The sequence below is a fragment of the Pogoniulus pusillus genome, chromosome 24 (genome assembly GCF_015220805.1).
Source record: "Pogoniulus pusillus isolate bPogPus1 chromosome 24, bPogPus1.pri, whole genome shotgun sequence".
Classification (NCBI taxonomy): Eukaryota; Metazoa; Chordata; class Aves; order Piciformes; family Lybiidae; genus Pogoniulus; species Pogoniulus pusillus.
The window spans coordinates 7,605,945-7,632,079 of NC_087287.1; the positions used below are offsets into that span (position 1 = coordinate 7,605,945).

The following is a 26,135-nucleotide window of genomic DNA, read 5'->3' on the forward strand; positions in this document are numbered from 1 at the left end:
AGCTGCCTTGACTCTTCTCTCTGACACCTTCACTGCTCACAGGTGAAATAAAGAAGTGGTTTCTACTACCACCACAATGAGGATTTACATTGCATAAATGCACTGTTCCTCCAGGCCTGATGTACCTGCTGCTGGAGGTGGTGAAAATGCTGTAAGAGGATGCAGTGGGAGTATAGCCAGGCCTAGCTTTCTCCTGGTTACACAATCCATAGGGTGAAGGTCGATGTCTCCCAGGAAACCAGCCTGCCACACCAGTTCACTGCTTGAGCCCATGCTATGGTTTGAAATGAGTGGTATTGAGGCTATGAACAGGGGAGGCACAGCTGCTTAAAATGGCAGCATCCCATTACTTGTGACCAACAATCACCTGGGGGTCTGTGTTCTGAGAGATACAGCTTCTGAAACCCCAGGACTACACAAAGTCTTGGGGAGTTGTTACAAGAAGGAGTTCCTTAGCTCTCTATTTGGAGGAGCAAGAGCAAGCTAGGAGGTGTGATCAGCTTGTGAAGCATGCTAAAAGCCAGCAGACCTGAATTGTGTGCACCTGGAACATAACTGACTTCAGCTTACAGCCTTTGCTGGGTGTGGAATGCTCACAGATACAGGATGGCCAGCAACCAGCAACTTGAGAAGCAGGAATAGCCTCCCTGAATAAAGCTTCCCTTTATCTGCTGCTCCTTTGTGGGCCCTGCTTACCTCATTTCTCCTGCAGGGAGGCTCAGAAGAGACCATGTCCTGGGTGAGTAGTACCACTGAGCTGTTACCAAAGAGGGTGGAGGGAAACCTGTCTGGTGAAGGTGAAATTGCTTTACTTTTCTGTATTTACCTATTTGGAGACTAGAAAACACCTCATCAGCTCTTTTTTTTTTCCCCTGCTAAATGCAAGTAAAGTTTAGGATGCACCTTGTGGTGCATTTTGGAGTTGTTAGGTTAGTAGGTTTGCCCCTAGTCAAGAAACCTACTCCATGCTGTTTGTCAGGTAAAGATCAAGAACAGAAAAAGCTGTTAATGAATCCTCACCATCTCTGAGGCTGTCCCTGGACACACAACTGGGGTTGAACCTGGTGTGTAGTAGAGGATGATCATGCAGTGTGCCATTAGTCAGGGATACAAATACTAATGGTATCCCCAGCAAGGAGATACTCATTTGTTTGGGATAGAAATACTGATAATATCCCTTTGCAGGTGTTAGAGGATCTTAGCAGTTGCTCCACTGAGGGTGGCTGTCCTCTAGGAAAGAGCTCAGGCAGACCACATTGGGTCAGTTTCTTAGAGCTCCTTCACAGCACAATGACCTGATTCCCACTCTGTCCATTCATAATCTGTGTGTTCTTTCTCCAGCTCAGGGCTTTCCACTTACACTGAAGCTGCTGCCTCTTCCATAGCCCCTCCACTGCAAGTCCATTTGCTTCTTTTCCCTCCCTTTTCATACTGACCTGCATGAACCCAAGTTAGGGCAAGATTTCCATCCCTTAGCAGCAACATTTGGTCCCGATGTTGTGTGTCCCTCAGCCTGAAACCTCTTGAAGGTGGATTTGGGTAAAAGCAAAGCACCAGCCAGCTGGAAATCAAGACCACTTAAAAGCCTTCTCTGCCACCATGAGTCACCCCAGTTTCCCAAACATGGTCATAATCCTGACCTTTAGTTCTTCAGTGTTGGTTTGTTTTTCACCTTTAGACTCCTAGTGTTGGCCTCAGCAGTTGTGTTATGTACTTTTAGGTCTTTACCATGTTTATGCAAACAGCTTTTGTTGTGATCTGAGTTTTATCCCCCTGGTTCCCCAATCCCTTTTCTCCCCACTTGCTATACTGGGGTTCTGCATGGTTTGTGACCTCTTCCTTTTACTGAATAACCCTCTTTAAAATAATTATGGTTTATTTTGTTTAATGGTAGATTTTACTCCTTTCAACCACTCTCCCACTTTTCTTTGGCCAAATTACACATACACAGAATCAACCAGGTTGGAAGAGACCTCCAAGCCCATCCAGTCCAACCTATCACCCAGCCCTGTCCAATCAACTAGACCACAGCACTAAGTGCCTCAGCCAGTCTTCGCTTGAACACCTCCAGGGATGGTGACTCCACCACCTCCCTGGGCAGCCCATTCCAAAAAAAATCAGCTCTCATTATTGAGGCATTTTCTAACATGATGCTTAAAGTACCTCAAATCTATTTAAAAAAAAATCAACATTTTAAAGGCTTTAATCTTACCATAATTCACCCAGCTATTGGGGGGGGACGGGGACACGGGACGGGGACCAAAACACCAAACCAACACATTAATCTCAATTTAAAAATCACTCCAGGTGTTTGTGCAGTCAAATTAAAACTGTACATACTCATCTTAAAAAAGAAAAATCATCAAGCTTTCTCATTGTTATCACCAGAGATTTAAATGTGCCACACACTCAGAGGCCAATTAAAACGCTCCCTGCTCTGAATTCTGCTCTAATTGCAGCAGCTGGATCAGAGTCTGGAGAGGTTTGGGGTGGGTGGAGCAGGTGGGAAGGGGGATGGCAGGAAGGGCAAAAATGTTTATTCCCATGTGAAGTGTGAGGATATATTGCAGTGAAATAGAAATCAAACTTTAAGAAAATGAAGCTTCTAGCCTGGCCACATGGATGAACATCTTAAGTGGTCAAATGAGTGAGAACTTCCCTGGTCTGAGAGGACAGACAAAACGATTTGGAAAGCACACCTGAAGATCCAGATCTTCAGGTGGTCATTTTAAAGTTGATGCCATTTGCTCCCTTTGTCTCAAAGGTGGGGTCGTTCTGAAGTGCTGTTGGACACAAACCATTGCAGCACCAAACAGCTTGGTTGGAAATTCCAGCTGGTGGGAGAAGAGGAGCAGTACAAACACCTACGTTTTGTCACTCCAATTATCAGCTTCCCCTCAGCATCCTATAGCTGTTACTAAACCATGCTATGTTAAGCTTAGCACTCACACTGGGCTTCTGTCTCACCAGGAATGCATCCCACTGGGCTTGAACAATGATTTCAACTCCTGATGGATAACTTTGGACAGGTACTTCAGCTCCAAGAACTTCTTGTTGCCTTTTTTCCCCACTCATTGCTGTTTATGGTAACCAGAGCCAGCACAAGTTGTCTCCACAGCCCATTTTAGCTGGTCTGGAGTTGCAGTTTCATTTCTTGCTCAGTGTTAAGGCTTCTACAAAGGAGGCTTTCCAAAATTAGGGCTTCACAGACCTCTTCACCTGGGAACAGAGCAGTATGTGGGAAAATGGATCCAAATGCCTCTGCTAATGTTTGTCCGTGCTCACTTCAGGCTTCTTCGCCCAGTGTGGGAGGTGAGACTGCACTAGGACATGGTGTGACCTTAACAGGATTTTCCTTCTGCTCTGCCCTTTGAAGTCAACACTCGGCGATCGTTCACGGGGTGGAGATGCCTTCGGGTGAGTTGATTGCAATGTAGAGTCTGGCAAATGGCTCTAACTCTTTGTTTGGGGGGGATGCCCCAAGGCTCCCATCCTCTCCCACCCTTGGCTGCCACACGCCCACACCCGGCAGCACCCCATCAGCTGCGCCGCTGAGGTTCAGCCTTCCCGGGAGGAAATTTCCTGGGTGCTTTTGTGGGGGGAGTGTCTGGGGGCCCTTGGGGAGGATGAGTCCTCTTTGCCCACCCGCCCCGGGCTGCGCGGAGCGGCGGCGGGGCAGCGCGGAGGGGGCGCGGTGGCGCCGCGGGGCCAGCAGGGGGAGTGCGAGCGACGCGGTGTGGTTGTGGCCCCGGCCCGGTGCCGGCGGGGACGTGGGGTGCTGGGGGCAAAAGGGAGGTCGTTTCGACAGCGGCAGGCTTGCGCCTTCTCCAGCCCGCCCGGGCTGCGGGGCAGTGGCGATTCCGTCGCTTTTGGCTCGCCGGATGATGTGGGTAGCTCCTGCTGCGGGGCTGGACCCTCCCTCGCCCCGAGGTTTCTGAGATGGTGTCCTTCGGAGCGGCTCTCTGTGAGCGGCTCTCTGTGAGCAGCCCGCGGCCAGCCTCTTCCCTTCTTAAGGGGACATTATCTGGGAGAAAGCCATCTCCGGAGCACCGCTGTTGCTTGAAGCGTGGCCACCGCCACCTCTGCAGTCACTGCTACCGCCTTATTAAGGAGAGTGTGTCCAGCAGATCAAGGGAGGTTCTCCATCCCCTCTGCTCTGCCCTGGTGAGGCCTCCTCTTGAAGACCGCCTTCAGTTTTGGGCTCCCCAGTTTAAGAGGGACAGGGATCTGCTGGAGAGGGGACAGGGATCTGCTGGAGAGGGTCCAGCAGAAGGCTATGAGGATGGTTAAGGGACTGGAGGGCATGGCTTATGAGGAGAGGCTGAGGGACCTGGGGCTGCTTAGTCTGCAGAAGAGAAGACTGAGAGGGAATCTAATAAATGTTTATAACTGTCTGAGGGTCAGGAGTGGGGACAGGCTCTGCTCACTGCTCCCTGGGATAGGACCAGGAGCAATGGATGGAAGCTGCAGCACAGGAGGCTCCACCTCAACACGGGGGGAACTTCCTTTACTGTAAGGGTCCCAGAGCACTGGCACAGGCTGCCCAGAGAGGTTGTGGAGTCTCCTTCTCTGGAGCCTTTCTAGGCCTGTCTGGATGTGTTTCTCCGTGATCTGTGCTAGATTGTATGATCCTGCTCTGGCAGGGAGGTTGGACTCGATGATCTATCTCCTTGGGTCCCTTCCAACTCCTAATATCCTGTGATCTTGTGATCTCTGCTGACAAGTGTTGGAGCTATCGCGCTGCCCTCGGGCCAAAACCCAGTGGCCTTTGTCCCAGGACTGGTTTGAATGAGTATTTTGCATGAAAATGATCAAAACTTAAAAAGAAAATTTAGAAAGGAACCAGGTCATATAAAGAAGGAAAAAAATTACCTTTAAAGGTTACTTCCAACCCAAACCGTTCTGTGGGGGGCACCAAAAGAAAAACCAGTCACCCTGCTGCTATCTGCATCCACCACTTGGAAGGGACCAGCTGCTCTAGAGACAAAATCCACCCCAAAGAGCCTGTGACCTGAGACCCCGGGCTCACAAACCAGTATTTGGTGGGGAGCTCCTCCACCTACTCAGAAATAATAGACCCAGAGAGTAATTTCAGCTGGAAAAGACCTCTAAGACCACCAAAGCCAACCAACAACCTAACACTGGCATGGCCATTAAAACCATGTCCCGAGTTGCCATGCCTGCACAAATTTTGATCCACTGACTCCAGGCTCACAGATTTGTTCAGACTTGCACAAACCATTCTGCAGGAGTAGACCTGAAGTCAGGAACACAGATAGGAAATAGCTACTGTGGATATCTCTAAGCCCTCCTCTGGAAAGTCTCTCTAAAGGACTGTGCTAATTGTGGGAGCACTAGGAGTGGGTATCCAGTGCCTATCCTCTATTTTGATACTTACACAAATGAAAGATCTCAAGTTTTCTAGCACACTTTCAAGTGAATCACCAAGACAAGCAATAACAAAGATGATGGGGAAGGAAAAATAAGCAAATGTTGGAAGGACCTGGGTCTTTTTGAGGAGGATTAAGAGTAATCAAGCCTGGATCTGCAGAACTTTTTTTTAATCTTCTTTCCTCTCCTGACAAGCCCAGAACACTCCCTGCCCAAGGAGTGCTTCCTGCTCACTACTTCTGTGTTCTTACTGCCTTTCTCTGACCTCTCCAAGACTTCATTTGCAGTTGCCAATGTCCCTCCCTACCCAGGCTGGAAGTCTGCGAGTTGTTGCAGTCCCAAACAGTTGCCACCTACACCTTCTGAATTTGCAGGGAAGAGGCCATTGGAATGAGATAAAAAGAGCAGTTTCTGAACTACAGAAGCCCACGGTGTTTGGCAAGGTGGAAATAGCTCCTATCATAGAGATTTCTTCTGCCATTTCTCATTTCCAAGTGTGGTCCCATCAGAAGAAGGTTGAGAGAAGCCCTGTGGAAGAGAAAGGAAAGAGATTGTGTTGCTGCTTCCTCTCCTGTACACTCCCAGAAACCCAGGACTCTTCTTGGCGTGACATGAGGCAAACCTGAAATAGGCTGATCTTGGAAGAGGCTGCAACTGACAGCACAGATTCTGCTGCTGTGCCACCCTGGGTTATATCCTGGCGTGCCTGAAACGTGTACATCCAGCCAGCAGTCACTGCTGGTCCCAGCTGCACTCCTTGGTATGCCTGGGGCTAGCAACACAAGAGGAATTGCAGCAGCGATGGAAACTTGTTCCACCAAGCTATTTATAATCACTCTCCTTTCCTAATTCACCAGAAAGGCAAAAAGATGTATACTGGGGTTTCTAGGCTGGAGAGGAAGAAAACCAAAAGCTTTGGGACTAGCTCTAATCCATGTTCTTGCCCTTTAGACAGAGCTGCATAATGACATGAGATGGGCAGTTACTCAAAGTGATGGACCACTCAAGACAGCAAACTGGTCTGTTTTGCCTATGCCAGGGCACTGTGGCTGCTGTGGTCAAGGCTGGGGTACAGGAGCAGATATCATTGAAGAGTGTTGCCTCACAGTCGGCACTGTCTGCTTTTGAGCTTGTCCTGCTTCCCGCCAGGCAGCAGGCTGTGTTGACACATCCATGCACCAGCTGTGGGCCAGCAAAACTCAGCCCTGCCTGCACTGACCAAGACTTTCCAGCTGGCTCTGCCTGTAGCCTGTTGCTTAATCCACGTGGAACAGTGAACCACACAAAGTCAGACAGGGAAATACACACAGATGTAAATATATGCCCTGCACAGATGTAAATATGTGCCATCTATGCACCACACAAACAGCCTCCTCTGGTATTTATCTGGGCACTTCTGCTTTTGTTATTAACCAGCTAAACACCTTTGTTGTAAAACTCACTACTTGTTCATTTTTTCTACATAGGCAGAGGTAAATCTGTGTCCTAAATTTCCCCACAGCACATATATGTTAGATTTACCTTACCCCCTCCTGGAGATCCCACTATTTAATTGGATGTGGGAATTGTTCATCCTGTTTGTAATGTCCTCAAGGCACCCAGCTTCATGTAGACTGATGTCCTGGCACCTTACCCAAGGGATGTGTCTATGGCAGCTCAGCTTTTCTCATTGCTGGTACAAGTTTGTTTTTTCAATCTTATTCCTATATGACTCAAATTCTACAACTGGCTGCAGCACTCAAATCCATGTTTGATGTCAGGGTTTGAAGAAATTGTTGGTAATTCATCAGTTGTGGGAGTAGCCAGAGGAGCTAAGTCATTGCCTTTGAGTAGAGGGCTCACTTGGGCAGGGGTGCAGCTGTTTTGTCCAATTACCCTTAATTTTTTTTTCCCTAACCACTGCATGGTTTTTCTTGCTACATCAGAGCTCTTTCACAACCTCAAACCTCTGTTTTCAGGAATCTTACTGCATACCCTTGCTTTTCACTCACTCAAGAGCAGAATTCAGCCTTAACAGCTAAAGTCATTTGGGGGGCTACAGAACATTTAACACGAGGTAAGCAGGAGGCAAAGATGCAAATTTAGTTAGCATTAGCTCTCCTTTTACAGAAAGTAGCATCCATACAGCTCTAAAATACACTCTGAGAGGATGGGGATGGTAACACGTTCTCACCCTGGTGCTGGACCGTGTGCCAGCCCCAGACATTGCAAAAGAGGGATGGCTGCTGCTAACAGCTTCAAGTGCGGCGCAGAAAGAACCTAAGAAAGGGAGGAAAAAAGCAGGAAAGAGCTTATGCTTGGATGTCTAGGGCCATCTGCCACCACAAAAGTACAATACTGGATTCTTGAAATGTAAAAATAGATCTCAAAAGAGACATGTTTTAATGAACTGAACACAAAGAAACATGGTCGAAATAAACTGAAAACAGAAGCAAGGTTCAAGGATCTGTTTGTTAAATGAACACCCAAAGCCAGAATATGTTTTTAGTGCTGGAGAATGCTGGCTGTCTGGTTTCTGCTAAAGCCTCCAGTCTCTCTTTGGGATGCATGTGGGAGAAGAAGGGGGTGAATGGCAGCCCTTGTTTGTCCTCTCTTGAGGAATCTAATTATGTATCAATTGATTTCAAAGCCTGGAATAGTAACTCTCTAGAAAACACTCGCTTGGAGACATTGTTCCAATTTTCGCCTGTTCATAATTTATTCACCTCCGGTTTCAATGAGCAGGACTCTCCCTCCTACTGATTCCTTCCACCCCCCTCTGCAACTTACACAGAAAATCACAAGTTTGCAGACTTGAAAAAAAATACAACGACCAAACCCAACAAAACCCAACCAGGCCCGCACAACAAAAACAACCAAACCCAAACAAACGCGGGCACGCTGAGAGTGCTGCAAGGCGAGGCAAGGCAGCCAAGCAAGAGGGAAGGAACAAAACGCAGCTTCTACGCTGCAAGGCTCATCCACGCTGCTGCATGGAGCAGCCTCACCGTGCCCAGCTGGGAACCACCTTGCCCCTTGCTGCCGACGTTAAGGGGCAAGGAGAGATGTGCAACCCGGAGGAGTGTTACCAAGTGTCCTGAGGCACATGAGTGCGAGGTTCAGGCTGCTGCTACGTTTCTGGTGCAATGTGCAGAAAAAAACAACCAAGAATGTTTTGGTAGTCCACCCTGAAGCCACTATGCCACCCTCCACACCAGGTGCCACCACCAGATGCCACTCTCCAGCCCCGGTGTCTGCTCAGACCAGCCTGGCTCATGGCCATCCTGGGGCTCCTCTCTGCAGCATTGGGTCTGTGAGCCACCTCCAGGCACCCCACAGCAGCCCCTGTGGAGGACTATGGGCACCTATGGCACACGGTGTAGGGGGTGACAGACAGGGCAGCCCCCAGGCTCCGTGTGTGTCTATTTGGAGTGGGGATTGCCCAAAGTCTTTGGGGCCCCCAAAAGCAAAAGTTTTCTGCTTACAGAAGGAGCCGATGGTGCCCTGTGGCCAGCACCACTGCCTCATTGCCACCCAAGGCAGGGTGACAAACCGCAGCCGGGCAATCCCTCCCTCAGGGAACTGAGGTCTCCCCCCTCCAGAAAAAGCAACAGCAGCGGGTTGGGCAGCTTGAACCCATCCCTCCCCCCTCCCTGAAAGCAGCCGAGCCACGAGTCTCCTGTCATTCAGCCTTCTGCCCGGCTGATCACTGTGAAAAGAGCCGCCCCGGTGACAGAAACACATGAATATTGACTGCAAACAAACCCCGGGGAGCGGCACCTGGGGGGTGCGAGCCCCTAAACGCCCCCAGCCACAGCTCACCTGCTGCAGGGGGGTGGGGCACAGACTGGGGAAAAGAGAAACGTGGACTCATGGAAGCATTTTGGCTGGAAAAGACCTTGAAGATCATCGAGTCCAACCATTAACCCAGCACTCCAGGTCACCGCTGCACCATGTCCCTCAGCACCACATCTACAGGGCTTTGAAACGCCTCCAGGGACCGGGGACTCCTCTGCTTCCCTGGGCAGCTTGATCCAGGGCTTGGCAACCCTTTCAGTGAAGAAACTCCTCCTCATCTCCAAACTAAATCTCCCCTGGTGCAACTTGAGGCCATTTCCTCTTGTTCTGTTACCTGTTAAGTAAGCAGGAGAAGAGCCCGACCCCCACCTGGCTCCAACCTCCTTTCAGGGAGTTGTAAAGACATGGAAGGTTTTTCTCTAAGCCTCCTTTTCTGCAGACTAAACAACCCCACGCAAAACTGCTCCTCACAAAACCTGCTCTCCAGACCCTTCCACGGTTTCGTTGCCCTTCTCTGGACGCCCTCCAGCACCTCAACGTCCTTCTCGCAGCGAGAAGCCCAAAACTTGAGCGCATGTGAATGCAGACATGCACATCCACGTCCAGCCCCGAGCAGGGGGGGTCTGCTCGGTTTGCAGAGACGTGCCCAGCCCAGTCCCAAGCCCAACCAGGGCAGGGGGACTCCGGCTGGCTCCGGCCCCCGCCCATCTCTCCCTCCACCCCCCGTGTACCTGCCGCAGGCCGGGAGGCGGCAGCTGAGTCTATATAGCTGGTGGGTTATAATGGGGCTGTCCCCCGGGGGGGAGGACCATAAAAGAAACACGTTTCATTTACAAGTTTCCCCCAGCTGGCCCCCGACTTTAGTCCTTATTCCCTTTCTGGAGAGGGCATGGGGGGAGATGGCTTCCCCCCACACACTCCCTTTTCATGTATCTACCCCAGGCCAAAATCGTTGCTTTCACTTCAAAATCCTCAAGCTTTCCCAGTTTAAAGACAGGAGTCATGGGGGGAGAGCGGGGGGTTGGGGGTGGGTGGGTAGGAGACAAAGGCTCTAACCCTCACCGTTTTCTTTTTTGGGCCATGACATCCCTGATTATCCTTTCCTCTCCACCATCCCTGGCGGGGGAAAAAGAAATTAATAATATTTGCTTTACAAATATGCTTCCAGGGGACCCTATTTCACATACACACCCTCCCCCCCCCCGTGCCCAGCATTAAATAAACAGCATCTGGAAGCTAATATATCACCAAGTACACCCCCACCCCCCCCGTCCTTTTTACTTTCCACTATTGTTTCGGGCTAGGGTAATAAATAACGTTTCGGTTGGGTTTTACGGACGAGACACGTTTCTAAGGTGTATGTGTGTCCCGGTAAACCATCAAAGGAGAGGGGAGGGCCGGGGTGCAGCAGGGATGCACCCCCCTCCCTCCCACACACCCCTCAAGCCCCTATTAACCGCCTATTACAGGGGGTGGGGGGCAGGGAAGGTGCAGATTTAAATGCTCTTTCCCCCCCACCCCACACACACCCTTCAAACGCAGACAATTTTGATGAGTGGGTTTTTGTCCGGATGGTTTGTAATGGTGCCTGTTTTGGGGTGTCCCGGGGGGTCCGGGAAGCTTTAATTCGCTCACAAAGGCTCATTTGCAGGTCAATGCCATGGCACACTCGCCTCTCCCCTTTGCCTAAATCTCCTTTTGTTCCCCATCGCCTGCTCCTCATGCCAGATGGCCGCGGAAAATGCTAATTTTCTCTCTCTCCCCCCCCACACCCCCTCCTTTTTTTTTCCCCCTTTTTTTTTCCCCCTTCCCTTCCCTCCCTTGCATTTAATTGCAGCCCTTTGCAGATGGGGGCTGCGGAGTGTGTGCTTCATTCAAATGAGGTTTGCTTTTTGGTTTCCAGGCACGTTTCTAAAAGTCCGATCTGAGTCAGGCAGGGATTAGTTTGACAGGGAAGTGATCAGATTAAAATCCGTGCAGGAGCTCGGCCTCCTCGCTCCCTCCCTTTAAAGCTCTCCTCCTCCTGCCTTCCTGGCTGCTTTCCTCCCAGCAAAAAGGCAAATCCTTCTCTTTCCCGAGCTGGTGCATGAGACTTAGGGTGGATTTTTTCCCTGAATCTAGGCAGAATTCCAGTGAAAATTCCTCTTCTTGGGGCAATGAGACAATCCACTTCCCTTAGCTAGTTCGTGCCACCAGTGGGCCCATAATTTTGTGTTTGGTCTGAACGCAGGTGTTTGCTGTTTCTAAACCAGCCTTTTGAAAAGAGACGTGCTGGTGCTGATTGGAAATGAGGAGCAGGTGTCGCCACAGGTGGTAGCTGAGGGTGGGGCAGGAACTGGACCCTACTGAAAGGCTGAGGTGGGACCTGGCCACCTCCAAAGAGGAGGGGAAAGCCACCAAAACCAGACAGGTAGAGATGCTAAGAGAAGTGTCATCTCCTCCTTGAAGGTCTCCAGGCTCTCACTCAGTTATAGTAGGACAATCTCGTCTTCAAAAGGGGTCTAAGGCACTTAAATGATTGCTCTCAACAAGGAAAAGAAAGTGCCAGAAGAGCAGAAGTGGGTTTTTCCCCTACTTAAACACACCCACAGTGCTTGCAGCAGTTACACAGAATGAAATCCAGACTCCTTCCCACCTCCTTGTTATTAGGGTACAAGTCAGTGAGTCCTGCTGCATGTCAGCATTCTGGTGCTGCAGTCAAGGGTAAGTCAGAGCAGGGCCCTGGTCTCAGGCTGGGCATTTAAACTCCAGCCCAAGGCTTTGGAATTCCAGGGGGAGGAAAGGAGAGGAGATGAGGTTGTGGTCCTCTTTTTCACCTAATGGCAGGATAACTCAGCCCCTGGGTAGGAGTGGGTTTGACTCCCCAATTTTCAACCAGAAAGAGGATAATTCAAGACCAGGCAGCTGGACAGGCATCCCAGCTGCTGTTCTGCCAATGTACCAAGCAAAACCTTCCGTTTCTTTCCCCTCAACCACATTTTTAAGGCACTTCTGCATTTTGAGTGGCACTGGGTTTGGAAATGTGCTCCACAGCAGATCCCCTAGCATTCAGAAAGACCTGAGGACCAGTTGCTGATGGGGTTGGTCATAAACTGGTTTCACCAATGTTTTCTGCACAGGCAGAGCTATAGGATGGCTTCTGGGGAAATCAGAAGTGACACTTTCACAGAGCAGTAGTGACTTGACAGGGGGAAACTGCAGTCAAGGCTCACAGAGGTACACAGACCTCTTTGAAATATTAAAAGCCTGTTCCCATGATGGAGGAGAAATGGAAGAAGTATAATTAATATCTGAAAGCCTTTAAAACTATGTAACAGTGCAGAGAGGCAACCCTATCAGACAGCTCAGCATCCTTTGCTCAGTCACAAATCTGCACTTTAATTTTCCTGTAAGGTTTGCTTTGTTAGAGTAAGATGCTGAAGTTTCCTTGCTGACTTTGGAGCAGCTTGGCCAGCTGCTTTGCCTAGTCTCGTTAGTCCTCTGGGTTAATTGAAGCCAGCTGACCTAGGTGCTGTGCATGCTGGTAAACAGCTGACACAGGTGCTGGGCTCCAGCTCTGCAGGCTGGGGGAGCAGCTCTGGAGCAACGTTTGGTGCTCAGACAGTAAGTAGTGACATTTTTTTGTATATATACATATACATTTTAAACTTCGGGGTTTTGAATGATCTGTTTACTGTGGGGGGTGGTGTGTGAGACAAACAGCCATTAAAAAAGTCGTCGTGTATTGTGAATTTACTGTGCTCTAAGAGAGAACCTGTAGGCTCCAGTGTCAGGACTTGTGGGTGCATAGGAGTTAGTGTTGCTTTTGCCTCGCAGGTAGGACTGTGAACTAAGGGGTAGGGGTGTGCCTTTGCAGCCCTCTTTTTGCCTCTCTTACTGCTGGGGAAGCACAGCTTTGGATTGAACTGATGAGTTAAAAATGGAAAAACCAAAACAAAACCCTAATGCATTGCACTGGCTCTTAGGGCTTAATAACTCGTTGTGAATGTGATCTGCTGTGGAAGCAGCCATTCCCTTTGGGATAACTAGCAAAAATAAAAGTCAAACTAGAGTTAGACAGAGCTTTAACCCTAGTATCCCTTAGATCTTCAGTAGTTATTTCTCTCTTTAGAATTTGGGTTGAGGCAGGGTGAATCCCCTATATTCTGGATTTCTGTTTAAGTTAGGTTTGTTTCTCTAAGAATTCAAGAACATTTATTTGCTTAAAGGCTTGCCAGTAAAAAGGCCCCAGGTCTAATCCCCTTTCTACTACACACCAATGAAACTTAGAAAACTCTTTGACTATTGACTTTTTCACGTGGAAACCGATCTGCTGAAAGTGAAAAGGAACCATTTCTTGGGGGGGGGGAGGGAGGGGGAAGGCATAGGGGAAAAAAAACCCTCTCTGAAGCTCTGTTTGGAAGAAGTCGTCGTCCTTGGCCTGTGGAGTAGCAGCAGAAGCAAAGGCTTTTTGATCCTCAGATTTGTAAACTTGTAGACATAATAATGCCATTTCTCTAGTGTTAGCAGGTGTCCTGTCTGGAAGTTGCTGCCTCAGCCTCCAGCAGAGCTGGGAATTAGAAAATTGTCTGTCTTTCCTGAACCGTGAAGTGCTGCTCTTAAATAAAGGCCAGGTCAGATGTTAAAGGGACATTCTTGTCTCCTGAAGCCGAAATAATCTACAGTCACGTCCAGAAATGAAGGCATCCTCCTCCCAAAATGGTCAATCTCTTTATCTCCCATTATAGTCCACAGGGTCAAGAAAAAAAGAGTCCATGCTGGCATTTTGCAATATTTCTACTCAGCCTGTAATTATCCTGGTTCTGTGTAGCTGAATTTCAGGGAATTATGATAATTGGGAAAGTTTTATTCTCTTCCTTGCCTTCCCCCCCCGCCCCCAATACCTCCTCCCAGTTGTCCTTTCTCTGACAGAACAGTTCAGTGACTGTAGATCAAGCTTCAACTATAAATGCTGGGGTTTTTTTTCTCTGCCTGTCAGTAGCTTTCAAATAAATCAGGATTTATATATATGTATATATTTAATATGGCCAAAGAGAAAGTCTTCTAAATCCCACAGACAGGCACAAAACCAAAACCCAACATCCACGTCTTTTAATTTGTAGCTAATTCCCTCTGATAAGGTATCTCTGCATGCTGTGTTTTATGGATGTTTGCTAACAGTGATTATTATGGAAATTATCCCCAAATCTCTGTTGGATCCCCTAGGCTGCTCTGCTTGGAACTGTGCTGTGCTGCACACCCAACAGCAACACAGACTGCTGCTTTTACTCCATTTTGCGCTGTAGAAAGGCTGTGCCTGGCTGGTGTTTTGGAGGACACTCCAGCTCAGGAGTGGTGCTGGTTGGTTCCTGCTAATGGCTGTGAGGTGTCCTCCCTTGCTCTGCTCACACAGTTTCCACTGTGCTGCCACATCCCTGTAATATCCAATAACCTGCCGCACTCCCAGGCTCTCACCCACATGGCACAGGACAGCAGTTCTGCCTGGGAGAATCTGGGAGTGCCAAGATGGATTTCAGGTGTCATCACACCCTCTCCAGGTTGAAAAGCCTGGTGGTAGCAGCTCCAAAGAGTTTGGTCTTGGCCCAAAAGGTGGGCTTCCCCCTTTGGAGGGAAATGCATCTAGATACCCTTGGCTAGCAGGACAAAAAAGCAAGTTTGGCTTAATGATGTGCAGAACAAAATGGAGAATCAGGTGCTGGCATTCCAAAAACTTCTTGCTGATCTAGGTGAGAGCAAACCAGGAAAAATAACCACATCTTTTGGGATCACAAGTCATCAGATGGGATGCTGTGCAGCCCCAGCACAACTGTGAAGCTGTGTTAGCTAGAGTCACATTTGAAAACCTCTTGAACGAAGGTCCTGGGCTTTACTAAACCAAATGGCCTTGGATGTATGGAAACAACTGAACTCCTGCCCATTGTTTCCCAGAGTAAATTGCTGTAGATCTCAAGTCCCAGCATGTTGCAAGCTGCTTAATGAGACCCAAACAAGAACTACTCCTCTGTATTTTCTGTGAAAGTGGATGTGATGGTGGTGATGTGTTCTTGGGAGGAGGTAGTTCTGGTTTCACCTGTTTGGTTTTAAGATGGCTGGATTGCACGTGTGTCATCAGTAGCCCTCGCTGAGAGCAGTGTGCAAGAGGAGCTCTGTGCTCCTATGGCTCTGATTCAGTAGCACTTAAATCCAGACCAAATCTAAGCATCTTCCAGCTCTCAAAAACTGTTCTTCTTCCCCACCCTCCTCACCTCGAAGCCAGACATGGTGGTGTATTACAAAGCTTGCTGTGATGGCAAGGGTGATAGAGCCCATGATTAGGGGTAGAGGTTCCATGTCTGCACGATTTGGGGAGGTTGTCCTGCCTCTCCACTTCTGGAGAGTCAGCAGGGTGAGGGTGGGATCAGTGTGTGACAGAAGAGGTGAGGAGGGGAATGTGGCGAGGTGAAAAGGCTTATTAAAGCTCAAGTGGTGATTTATGTTAGCGTGGGAGTTGAGGGGAGAGGGGGAAAAGAATGTTTTTTTAGGTTCCCGGTGTGGGTTACATCCAAGAAACGACTGCTGCGCCTGTGTGTGACGGGAAGCAGGGGAGGATGAGGGAAGACAGGTCCTGGGCTCTGCCCCCTTGTGTCTGTGCGCGATGATAAAAATCTTTTAATTAAATGATGGCTGTGAGTGCACAGAGTGAACGGTGCTGGCCCTAATGAGCAGTTGCTCAGTTGTGTTTTGCTCGGCGCTCAATGCCCGGCGCTATGTCTTATTAACTGTGCACCATTCAAACCCCGCTCAAAGGCGTTATTAATTTCACCGCCGTATTTGTACCGTGCTGCTCAGGGTAGTGTCCGAGCCCTTTCCAAGCATTAATGGATTAAAATATAAGTGCTGAGTGTTATTATCCCTGTTTAATGACACAGAGGCAACATAAAAGGAGATGGGGAGCTAATAACTTGTTCGGAGGGCTGGTCCAAGGGACCCCATAGCTGTCCCTTTCCGTGCCCTCGGCTTCATCTGGCTGACAACACGTGTGGAGGCTGGTGCTGTGTGACTGTAGTTGCAGCTGTGGATACTTGGTGTCCTCTAAGTAGGACCAAAGTGTCTCCTATCAGATGCCCAATGAGTTGGACACAATTAGTGTCCTTGCTCACGGCTGGACAAAGCCTGTGTTGCAGAAACAGGTCAGGAGCCAGATGTCCTCCAAAGAATAAAATCCTGCATCCAGGTGTTGTCTTTGGACAAAGTATGAAAGCAACCTGCAGGCCCTTGCTTTACTCTCCTCAATTTCTCTGGCAGGACTTTACCCAATGATTCCTTCTTTATTGCACAGCTCAGATTTGTTCTGCAAGGAGAAACACTGCATGAAGTGGATGATGTGTGTCCTGGGGAACAAAATGGTTTGCATGCCTGTCAAAATGTGCCACAAGCAAAGGACTTGGGCTGACACCATACAGACAACTCAGGCATCTCTAAAACTTGAGATTTGCTTCCCAGTTCTCATTCTTTGTGTAAGACAAATGTGCGTGTGAGAGAGCATCAAGTATGCTGCAACAAATCTGATAGGGTAGAGTGAATCATCCCAGTGTGGCATGATGCTTAGGGACTCGCAGGATCGGGACATTCCAGATCCCACACTGACTTGGTCACAGGGATAACCAGCAGATCATTAGCACCTATCTGTAGGTGAGCTGAGAAAGGGACAGGAGGTTACTGGGTGAGTTTCATGAGTGTTTGCTGGCAGCAGAGCTGTGTTTGGCCCAGGCAGCCTCTGAAGGAATGTGCAGAATATAGATAAAAAGTAGGCTATACTGCAGAATATAAGTGTCATGGCCCATTCCCTTCTCTGCCTCCCCTTGCGCACACTGACAGAGTTTGGTGCCCTCTGCCTATCCCCTTCCAGCCTCAGCCATGCTTCTGCTGCATCAGCACCCTGCTGCCCCAATCCTAGGTGGTTTCTGGTGCTGCCTTTCCATTCCTGCCTCCTCTTCTGTCTCCCTGTGTCCTTATCCTATAGATTGGGACCCTACATGTGCAGGTGTGAGGCTGCACAATGACTCCTGTCAAGAAGATTTTCTGAAACAAAGGCTTGGCCATGTGGATTGGTTTAAAGTAGCTTCAAAATTATTTTGTCCTGTGTTTAAAAGCATTGGAGCTGCTTTACTCTTTTTTTTGTCTCATAGCAGGACCTGCTTTTATATTCTGTGCAGATCATCTAACTGTTTAGCTTCTCTCTTTCTCCCTTCTTACCCCAAAATCTGTTCCAACAAATGTTCCCTGGAAATACATGGCTAAAAATCAAACCCACACAAACAAAAGCATTAAGTTCTTTTAATTGGGATCTTCACCACTGGCACCAAAAGAAGTTGTGTGGGCTTCAGCACTGTGTGGTGTGAGAGGAGTCACTTGATTCTCCTTCTTTCTCTGAGAGTCAGAATAACAGATATAATCCCATCCTTTCATCCTGCAAAAAGATTCCTGAGTTGTGTTTTGACCTCCTTTGTGCCTAAAATACTTGTCAAGAAGAACGTTTCTGAGAGGGTACAGGCCAGAGGAGTGGGAGGCATTGGAAAACCTATGAGAGTTTAGTCTGCAGCAATATGTGACAAGGTGGCTAAAAAACAAATTCCAGCTTCCTGATTGATTATTTTATATACACATACTAATCAGGGGATATGTGTGTGTGCACTGCTTTTCTTCTTAAACATGGTGAATTCAATTTCCTTGCATGGATCCTTTCCATGCATCTTCCCATATCACCACACTTGTTGCAAGTGAATTGGGCAGTTAGTGCATTAATTTTATTTCCATACTCAAATGTAGGAAATTACTCTTTAAAACTACTACTTTTTTGCCCCCACCCCCATCCTGTTACCTACACCTCCTGCTCATTAGTGACAAATATTTGCTCGAGAAGTGGAAAGCAGCTTTTTGTTTATTTTAAGCGATAATAGAACAAGTTTTGGCCCAGAAAGAAAAGTTGCAGCTAGGAAGGAGAATGATTCCCAGTGTCAACCATATGTTGCATTCATCTAAGTGAAGTGGCTTAATTACTGGTGGATGTTGCTGTGCTCATCAAGACAGCATGAAGCTTTTTGCCAAGATTGTTTGCTGATAATTGCATTTCCTACAGGAAGGAGGAGGGGGAAAAAAAAGTCTGAAAGACTTTATCTTGCTAAGCTTCCCTTTCAGTCAACCTGCAGTGCCCTTTCCCTTCAGGTACCCTCTGCAGGATTTGCAACAAGGGATGCTCCTATGAAACAAATTTCTGGAGCTCCAGCAACATTAATGCTTCCAGCTTCATCTCTCTCTTGGAACTGCAGTAGCCATCCCCAAAACGTGGCTTTGCTCCCTGGGAGGGAGTGGTGGTGATTTGGGGTAGGCTATGCCTCGAACTGCATAGGTGACTTCAATCTGGGATTAAGGTGGCTCAAATAACAGTCTGAGGTTTTGTAGTTGTAACAAGCAGTGAGCTGTCCTTCAAGACCGCTGATATTTTGATCGCTTTCCAAAAGTATTCCTGTCCTCCAAACCCAAAGTCGAATTAGGGATCTACTGCTATGGGGTGAGTGGCTTGGTAGTAACAACCGGTAGCCTCCTTTCGCTTCTGCCTATGCATTCTCTTGCTAAAGGACACTTTAAAGCCCCTCTGACAATGAATGAGTCCTAGTTAAATATTTCAAGAACTTCTTTACATGCTTTCCTCTGATGCATGTACTGTTGAGACATCTGTCTTCCGTACTAATAAAGTAGTCTAGATTTAAAATGAACTTCATTGGATTGCTTTGAAACTATAGGCACATATGGTTCATAATTAGCTGGATATCTCTTATAGTTAAATGATTTTTTTTTCTCTCTCTCTCTCTCTCTCTGTCGCCCATTCGCATCAATAATAGAAGCAAACAAAGTTCCAATTGTTCCCTGTTGCGGGACATTATGTGCCTGAATAAATGGATGTTGGCTGTGTCTACATGGATTTGCCATATGGCTACAAAGGCTGAAAGAATAGGGGCAGTGTGCTTTGTGCCGGGGCGAGGAGGGCCGGCCGGGCTGGGTGGGGCAGGGCGCAGGGGCGACGGCCACGCGGGCGGGTGACAGCCGCACACCTTCCCGCACCCCTCCAGGCAAGCAAAGCCCAGTAGGCTGCAGGACACGGCCCGCCCCGTGGTCAGCTGGAAACCCGCCGGCTCCTCTCGGGTGATGCTCAAGAGCTGGAATTGCTTCGATATGAAGCCCCGTGCCTAAAGCCCTGCCAGGGTGAGAGCTTCCCTGCCAGGGTGAGAGCTTCCCTCCCGGGCCGAGCTGGGCACACCTCGGAGCAGGCGGCGGCTCCTCTGGCTGAGGTATTTGGGAGCTCGGAGCAGGGATCTTTCATTGCAGAAAGTCCTATTATTAGTTGGGGGCTGGGACAATGGAGGTCCCAAAGGCACCTGCTTTCATGAAAGCCAGAGAAAAGCCCATAAATCCTGGAGGATCCAGCTGCCTCACTCCGGGTATTGTTGGCTTTCATAAGGAAAGGGAAAAGCTATTTTTCTTTTCAAAGGGGGGGAAAATCGTATTGAGTCAGCGGCCACTGATGTGGGCGCGTAAAATAATCCCGTTCTGATTAAGCGATCACAGAGCTGGAGGTAATCAATGTTACTTTTACAGCCAGGAGCGTTTGGCGGCCGTGACAGGGGGGCAGAGAGGAGCACTGCGGGGGCCAGTTGGAAAATGATGCGGATAAACCCTGCTCCTTATTCTGCCTGAGCTTTATTCTCTCGGGTCCCTCCCCCCTCCATGAAAGAGCATCGTTGCAGAGCTCACAGGACTGAGGAGTGATGCCCTCGCATCTCCCCACCTGTTAGGTCCAGCATGAGGGTGCAGCACTCCCTGCAGATGACATAGTGGGGAGTAAGGTTTGCAGGGCACAAAAATAGCCAGCTGTTCCCCGTGTCTCTGGGACCCCTGTCACCTTCCTGCATCCCTGCTCCCTATCTGTGCTCTCCTGCACCCCGATCCTTGCACCACCTGCCGCCAGGACCAGAGATGGTTATGTTCCCTCCTCCCTTGCAGCACAGGGTTTGAGACCTAGAGTGGGACACGTGCCCTGGCCCCATCAAGCTGTGTGTAGATTTGTAGCTTTAACCTCCCCAGGGGCCAGGGCACACCCCACAAACTGCCATGGGTGCATTGTTGTGACAGCACTGCTACCAAAGCGTTAATGCCATAAGACCGGGTATTTTAGCAGTTGGAAGAATGTATTTTGTCTGTCTGGTGTTTTTCCTTCCCCCCCCCTTCTTTCACGGGGAGCTGGAACTGCTGTCTTTGCCAGCACTGCCGTGTGTTTGCCCTGTAAATAATTGCTGGGCTTGGGCAAGAGGTACCAGGAAGCGTTTCCCTACAGTAGCCACCACTTTGAGCTCAAGGTTGAGACTTGATGGCCCAGGGCTGAACAGAGTTTGCACCCCAGCCCCAAGTCAGGGGCAGCTGAGAGCTTGAAGAAAGTAAGGCGTGCCCACCCATCACCCCTCCTGCACAAGGTGTCACTAAGTGAGAGGGGCAGCAGCCCCACCAGAGCCTCCTCAGAGGGCAGCTATAGCTTTGGTAAGAAAAGGCTGATTTCAGGGAGTGATGAGCAGTGTGCACTCTCCTCAGTGAATGCCAGCAGCACTCACCCACTTCTTTTTAGTGGGAAAGTATCCTCTTTCTCTTCCAAGGCTCATGTGGGGTGTGTAGTGGGAGCACTGGGGTCATGCCCTGGAGGTATCTGGGGCTCCAGTCTCCCAGGCCAGGGCCTGTACCAGCCAACTCCCCCCAGCTCCCCCCGTAACCTCCCCTCCCCAAGAGCCCCTTTTCACAGCACACAGCCTCGCAGGGGTTTCCTGGCTTTTCTTTTTTGTTTGTTTTTATTTGTTATCGTTGAAGTGTGTGGGGTATTTGCAGTGGTACAAAGCGGCTCAGGAACCCTCCCAAACAGATCTGTCTTCAAGTAACGTCTAAAAGGTTTTGATTCAGAGCTACATCTTGAAGGGGGGGGGGGGGAAAAAATCCCACTATAAAAATAAATTTACATTTTGTAAATAACAAAAGCAAATATAGTGCCCTTTGGCTTAACCAAAAGAAAAACAACAACAAAAAGACTATTGGATGTCAAAGTTATCCACATTTCTGACATAAATAGAAAATATAAGTTAGTATAACTCTTAAAAAACAGTTTTGTACAAATATACACTTGCCTTTTTTTTTTTTTTCCCCTTTTTTTCCTTCCATTTTTCCTTCCCCCCTTCCCCCCCCCCCACCCCGGCCCTTTATTTTTTTTTCTTTTTCCTTGCACTGAGAGCTCAGCAGAGATTAAACATTTCATATAAATGACTTTTAAAGCTTTACACTTCTGGCCAGTGTACTCACATTAGGCATTAATACATTTCTATACAACACGCCATACATTGCACAGTCGTTACGTTAACACTGCTCCGTGCGCGGCCGCGGCCGGCGGGCAACTGCTCTGGTTCCGTCGCGGGTCCCGGGCCCGGCTGGGCTTTGAGGGGGGGGGAGGGTCCCGGCTCTCCGCGCCGCCCGCCCTGGCCCCCTGCGCCTCCGGGGGCAGACCTCGCTTTTCCCGTGGGTGCCGTAGTGCAAAAGTCTGGGTAGGAACAAAAAGGCGGAGAGAAATATTAGAACAAAACATCAGGGGGAAAGTTTGGCGAGGAGGAGGAAGTGAAAGATAGAGGCAGTGAGCACCCGGACCCGTCGCCTGCCCCCGGGCCTCTCCTCACCTGGCTCACCGGAGCCGCTTGCGGGGGGTCTGCTCAGTCGGGACGGCGGCAGGGGGCGGCGAGCAGCCGCCGCGAAACTGCTCCGCCGCCGCCTTGGGCTCCGCCGGCCGTTTCCTCCTCACGAAGAAATCTAGATAGGAGAGAGAAGGGGGAGGGAGTCCGTCAGCAGCTGCGGCGGGACCTCCACCGCCCCCGCGCCCCTCCAGGTCCCAGGTATCCCCTCGCACCTGTGATGCGGGCCGGCGGGCCTCTTCGGCGCGGCCGCACGCCTCGGCGGCGGGGCGCGGCGCGGTTCTCTCGGCTCAGGCGGCCCCCGGGCCCCTTTCCGACGGCAGCTACGGTGGGGGTCGGCGCAGGCAAGGCTGGAGGGGCTCGGCGGAGCGGGACGCGACACCGCCCCACTTGCAGCGTCTCCCGATAGAAAGCGGGTACGGTATCGCCCTCCACCTCCTCCCAGCTGAGGCGACCGGGCCCCGGCAGCGGCGTGTCGGTATGGAAGTTGTAGTCCCAGCGGCGCTGGTCGTCCTCTCCCATCTCCCGCAAGCGGGTCCGCAGCTCCCGGCCCAGCTCCTCGTGGTCCACCGGCCCGAAAAGGCTCCTGCAGACTGGACTACGGCCGTGTCCGGCCAGGGCTCGCCGGGCGGAGAGACGCTCCAGGGCGGCGGCGGCAGCGGAGAGGTGAACGTTAGACATCGCCGGCGGGGTGGGCGGGTGTGGATGGGGTGCGGCGGTGCTGCGATGGGGTGAGTGCCCCCCGCCCCTAGTCCCGTTCCAGCCTCGGCCAGCCCTGCCTCCCGCCTCTGAGCCCCTGCCCCCTGCCACTGGGCTTTTAAACCCCGTTCCCCGCGAGTGCGAGCAAAACAACTATTAGCATAATAGTATTTCCCCGCCGCCAGCCCGCCACGATTGGCGGGGCTCCCCCCGCCGCCCCCCGGCCCCCAGCGGCAGCCCTCCTGTTCGCGCCCTCCATTGGCCCGGCCCGGCCCGGCCCCGCTGAGGGAAGGAGAGGAGCGGGAGGGGCTGAAAGGCGGCCCCGGTGTTGGCCCGGCCCCGGGGGGGGCAGCCGCCGCGCTCAGCGCCCGCCGCCGGCCCTACTGCCTTTGTCTGTCGGCGACCGCCGCTATGCCGCGGGCTTCTCTCCGGACAGTTTCGGGCTTGGGTGGTGCCCCTCTCGGTGCTGCCTTTTGCGCCAGTGTGTTGTTATTTTTATCTTTGCAGTAGTTGTTACTTACTTATTTTTCCCGCGGAGTGGCGCCGGGAGGTTTTTCAGCATCCATGGGGCACGGCGGGGGCAGGGAGGTGGTCTGGGGAGGGGTAGGTGAATCGGGTGGAGGAAAACCGGATCGGTTCTGGCTCGGGACGGGGACGGGGAGAGGGTATTACACTGCCGAAAAACAAAGCAAGAGGCTTGCATGTCTCCAGACAAGGCTGTTTTTGAAAACAGGGCTGCTCAGCTGCATGTCAGTACTAAGTAATAATAAATACTCCATAAATACTTAAAGGAGACCTATAAAAAAAAAGATTGGGACAGACTTTTTAGCAAGGCCTATTGTGACAGGACAAAGGGTGGCTTTTAAATCACAAGAGGGAAGATTCTAACTAGAATTTTTTTGCTCTGAGAGTGAGACACTGGCCCAGGTTGGCCAGAGAAGTGACAGATGCCCCATCCCTGGAAACATTCCAGGTCAGGTTGGACGAAGCTCTGAGCAACCTGCTCTAGTTGAAGATGCCCCTACTGACTGCAGGCAGTTTGGACTAGGTGACCTTTAAAGGTCTCTTCAAACCCAAACCAGTCTGTGATTCTATGATTCTGTGAGTAGAAATACATGAAGCCCACAGCATTTTCCTCTCTTAACTTTAAACCCCACATAATACAGGTCTGTTCACTGCCGATGAACTAATCTCACTATTGTGTTGCTCGGGATCAGCTGGATTGTGCATTACATTTTCTGCAGGTCACTGCAATCGTTGCCTTTTGTTGTTTTGGGATGGAGGAGGCTGAAAGGAAAGGGAGAGTGGGAGCATAAGTGACATGGTGAGAAAATTGGGCCCTAAACATCAGTGTAATTTTGGTGCACACCTGAGGGTTTTGGTAACACAGTGAGCTTTTATCTGTACTCTATGCATTGAGGGCATCCTGTGCCTCTGTCTCTTGCCTTTGGGAAACTTGAACCCTTGAGCAAAGACAGACATCCTGGATGGTTTTATTCCTGAGATGGAATAAAAGAATTTTTTTAATAGGGTGGTGCTGGTTGTACAGAAACTGCCCGGGTGCTGGCCTACTGCAGGGCCGAGAGGTCACAACTTCAGGCCTCTTTAGTGCAATGGGAACCACAAGCAGCTTCAAGAAGAGGTCTGCACCCATGGAAAGCCCTTCCTTTCCTCTAGCTGGGGCAAAATAAGTCACTTTCCTCTGTGCTGTTTCCACAATCAGACTATGTCTGTGATGGAGCAGCACTGCTCAGGGCACTTACTCCTGGCCTTGCCACACCAGTGAGTAGCCTGTGGCAGCAAGACAGCTCTGGCAGGCTCCCAGGTACTGCACCTTCAAGGGCGCTCCCAGAGACTAACCATGGCAGGAGATACCAGCAGTACTCATTGTTTTGAATCCATGGGCCCCAAGCGTTGGCTGCAGCTGGTGCATGGGTGCAGGGTAGAAGTTGCAGCCTGTTTCATTTCATGGGTAGGGTCTTTCCATCCTTGGGCAGATGAGCAATGAGGGGCCAGGGCAGGTTTGATCTCCTGAAATAATTTTCTGATGTCCATGGGGGCAAGTGGGCTGCTCAGTGAGGAAGTCTGTAGCTTTGCAGTCAAGAGAAGACACTGTGGATGTCTTCAGAGTATAGATCCAGACTTGTCACTCTCTGCCACACCTGGCAGAAGACTGTGTTGACCAATGGTGCCAACAGAGCACTGTCACACATAGTGGTAGCTTGGGTATTTCAGGAGATGTGAGGTCAGATCTTTAATGATACCTGCTCAGATGTGGTGTTCTCAACAGCTATTCTTGGTTTGCCAAGCTGGGCCACGACCTATCCATGTGGAGATTCTAGATAAGTATTACCACACTGTTGACTCCTCAAAATGGCCTCCGAGGGTGGCCGTGCAGAGGTCTCCTGGCTCAAAGGATTTCACTCAGGGAGCAGGTCACAGGGAGGCTCTCCTGGATTCCTCATCACCAAAACCACATCGTTTTAAAAAGGGTGAGCATCAATTAGCAAGGGTTCAGCCAGGAAGAGAAGGGCTGGGTCCCAGGCCAAGCTGGGATGGGTGGGGAACGTGGCACACCGTTCATTTGGGACTTCTTTCAGCAGCCATCACACACACCTCTCAGGATATAGGATGGGGTGGTTTGAGAAAGAAATGTGCTGTGTGGAGAAATGCCTCAAGTTCCCTGAGAAACCTGCTGAAAAAGTGCCCTCTATTTCAGTTGCGAGCCAAGTGGCAGTGGCCAGGTCTCCACAAACAAGAGCTCTTTGTGCGGAGTCCTCCTGAACCTGCTGCCGTCCTCCCCATTGCGGGAGAGGCCAGCGGCCGCCTTTCCTTTCCTGTTTTCTGCCTCCTCGGTTTGATGAATTCCTGCGACGCAAGCCCAGCGAGCCAACTTCCCTGCTATTCCCCAGCTGTGGGCGTGCCCTCTGCAAAACCCACACCGCGCCGCTTCCAAACCCTTCCCAGGGGTTAGCCAATATTTACGTAGTGCTTGAGGGATGCTAGGAGCTAAGCTTTGAACTGGGAAGGGTTTTCGGGGAGGTGTATGAGGCTGCTTCGCCTTCCAGCTCACCTGGGAGGTAAAGCAGCTTGAGTGTGAGGTTACCAGCTTTCTTTTTCTGTTTGTCTTCCTCACTGGCAGCGCTCCTCATCTCTTTGACTTTCTTTTGGTCCCAGTACATATGAACATTTGAAGCTGGTGGTGATGGTGCTAGGGACTTTCCGCTTACAGTTGCCAGTTCTAGCAGTGTCTGTGCTTCTCTTCTGTGTGGAGACAGAGAGCATCCAGCCCATTTGAGGAGGAAATGCTGTCTGCATGGAGAGATGTTTTTAATTTAGTGAATCGGTGAACTCTAAGGCCAGAGGGGTATGTCAGGATCCTCTGAACCAGCAGTTAGCCTAACACGAGCCACAGAATCTTCCCAAGAGCTCCCACCACCAAGCCTATTAGCTTCTTTAGAAATTCCTGCTCCAGAAGACTGAGCGGAGCAATTACTGCTCTGGTTAGAACAA

At 50.2% G+C, this 26,135-nt stretch overlaps 2 protein-coding genes across 4 annotated transcripts in view; one reads left to right on the plus strand and one right to left on the minus strand.

Annotated features, from left to right (window-relative positions):
• The first annotated feature begins 12,728 nt into the window (after positions 1 to 12,728).
• Positions 12,729 to 26,135, plus strand: part of SLC22A18 (solute carrier family 22 member 18) — a 102,575-nt gene continuing 89,168 nt past the window's right edge. For 2 of the 3 annotated variants that reach the window (XM_064163214.1, XM_064163212.1), the window contains exon 1: positions 12,729 to 12,771. The gene's annotated coding sequence lies outside the window, so the exon portion shown is untranslated. Of the gene's footprint in view, positions 12,772 to 23,042; positions 23,104 to 26,135 lie in introns of those variants that run through there. The other variant, XM_064163213.1, reaches the window with a different exon arrangement.
• CDKN1C (cyclin dependent kinase inhibitor 1C) lies at positions 21,442 to 22,775 on the minus strand. Its single transcript, XM_064163224.1, has 3 exons — positions 22,139 to 22,775; positions 21,912 to 22,041; positions 21,442 to 21,778 (listed from the first exon to the last, which is right to left on the minus strand). Exons 1-2 carry the CDS (start codon positions 22,602 to 22,604, stop codon positions 21,917 to 21,919), a joined length of 591 nt encoding a protein of 196 aa, XP_064019294.1. The 5' UTR covers positions 22,605 to 22,775; the 3' UTR covers positions 21,442 to 21,778; positions 21,912 to 21,916.

Coding starts and splice junctions, on each gene's coding strand:
- CDKN1C (XM_064163224.1), bottom strand. CDS start 22,604: ATGTCTAACGTTCACCTCTCCGCTGCCGCCGCCGCCCTGGAGCGTCTC. Junction 22,042..22,138: donor CCCGCCGGCCCGCATCACAG/GTGCGAGGGGAT, acceptor TCTCCTATCTAG/ATTTCTTCGTGAGGAGGAAA.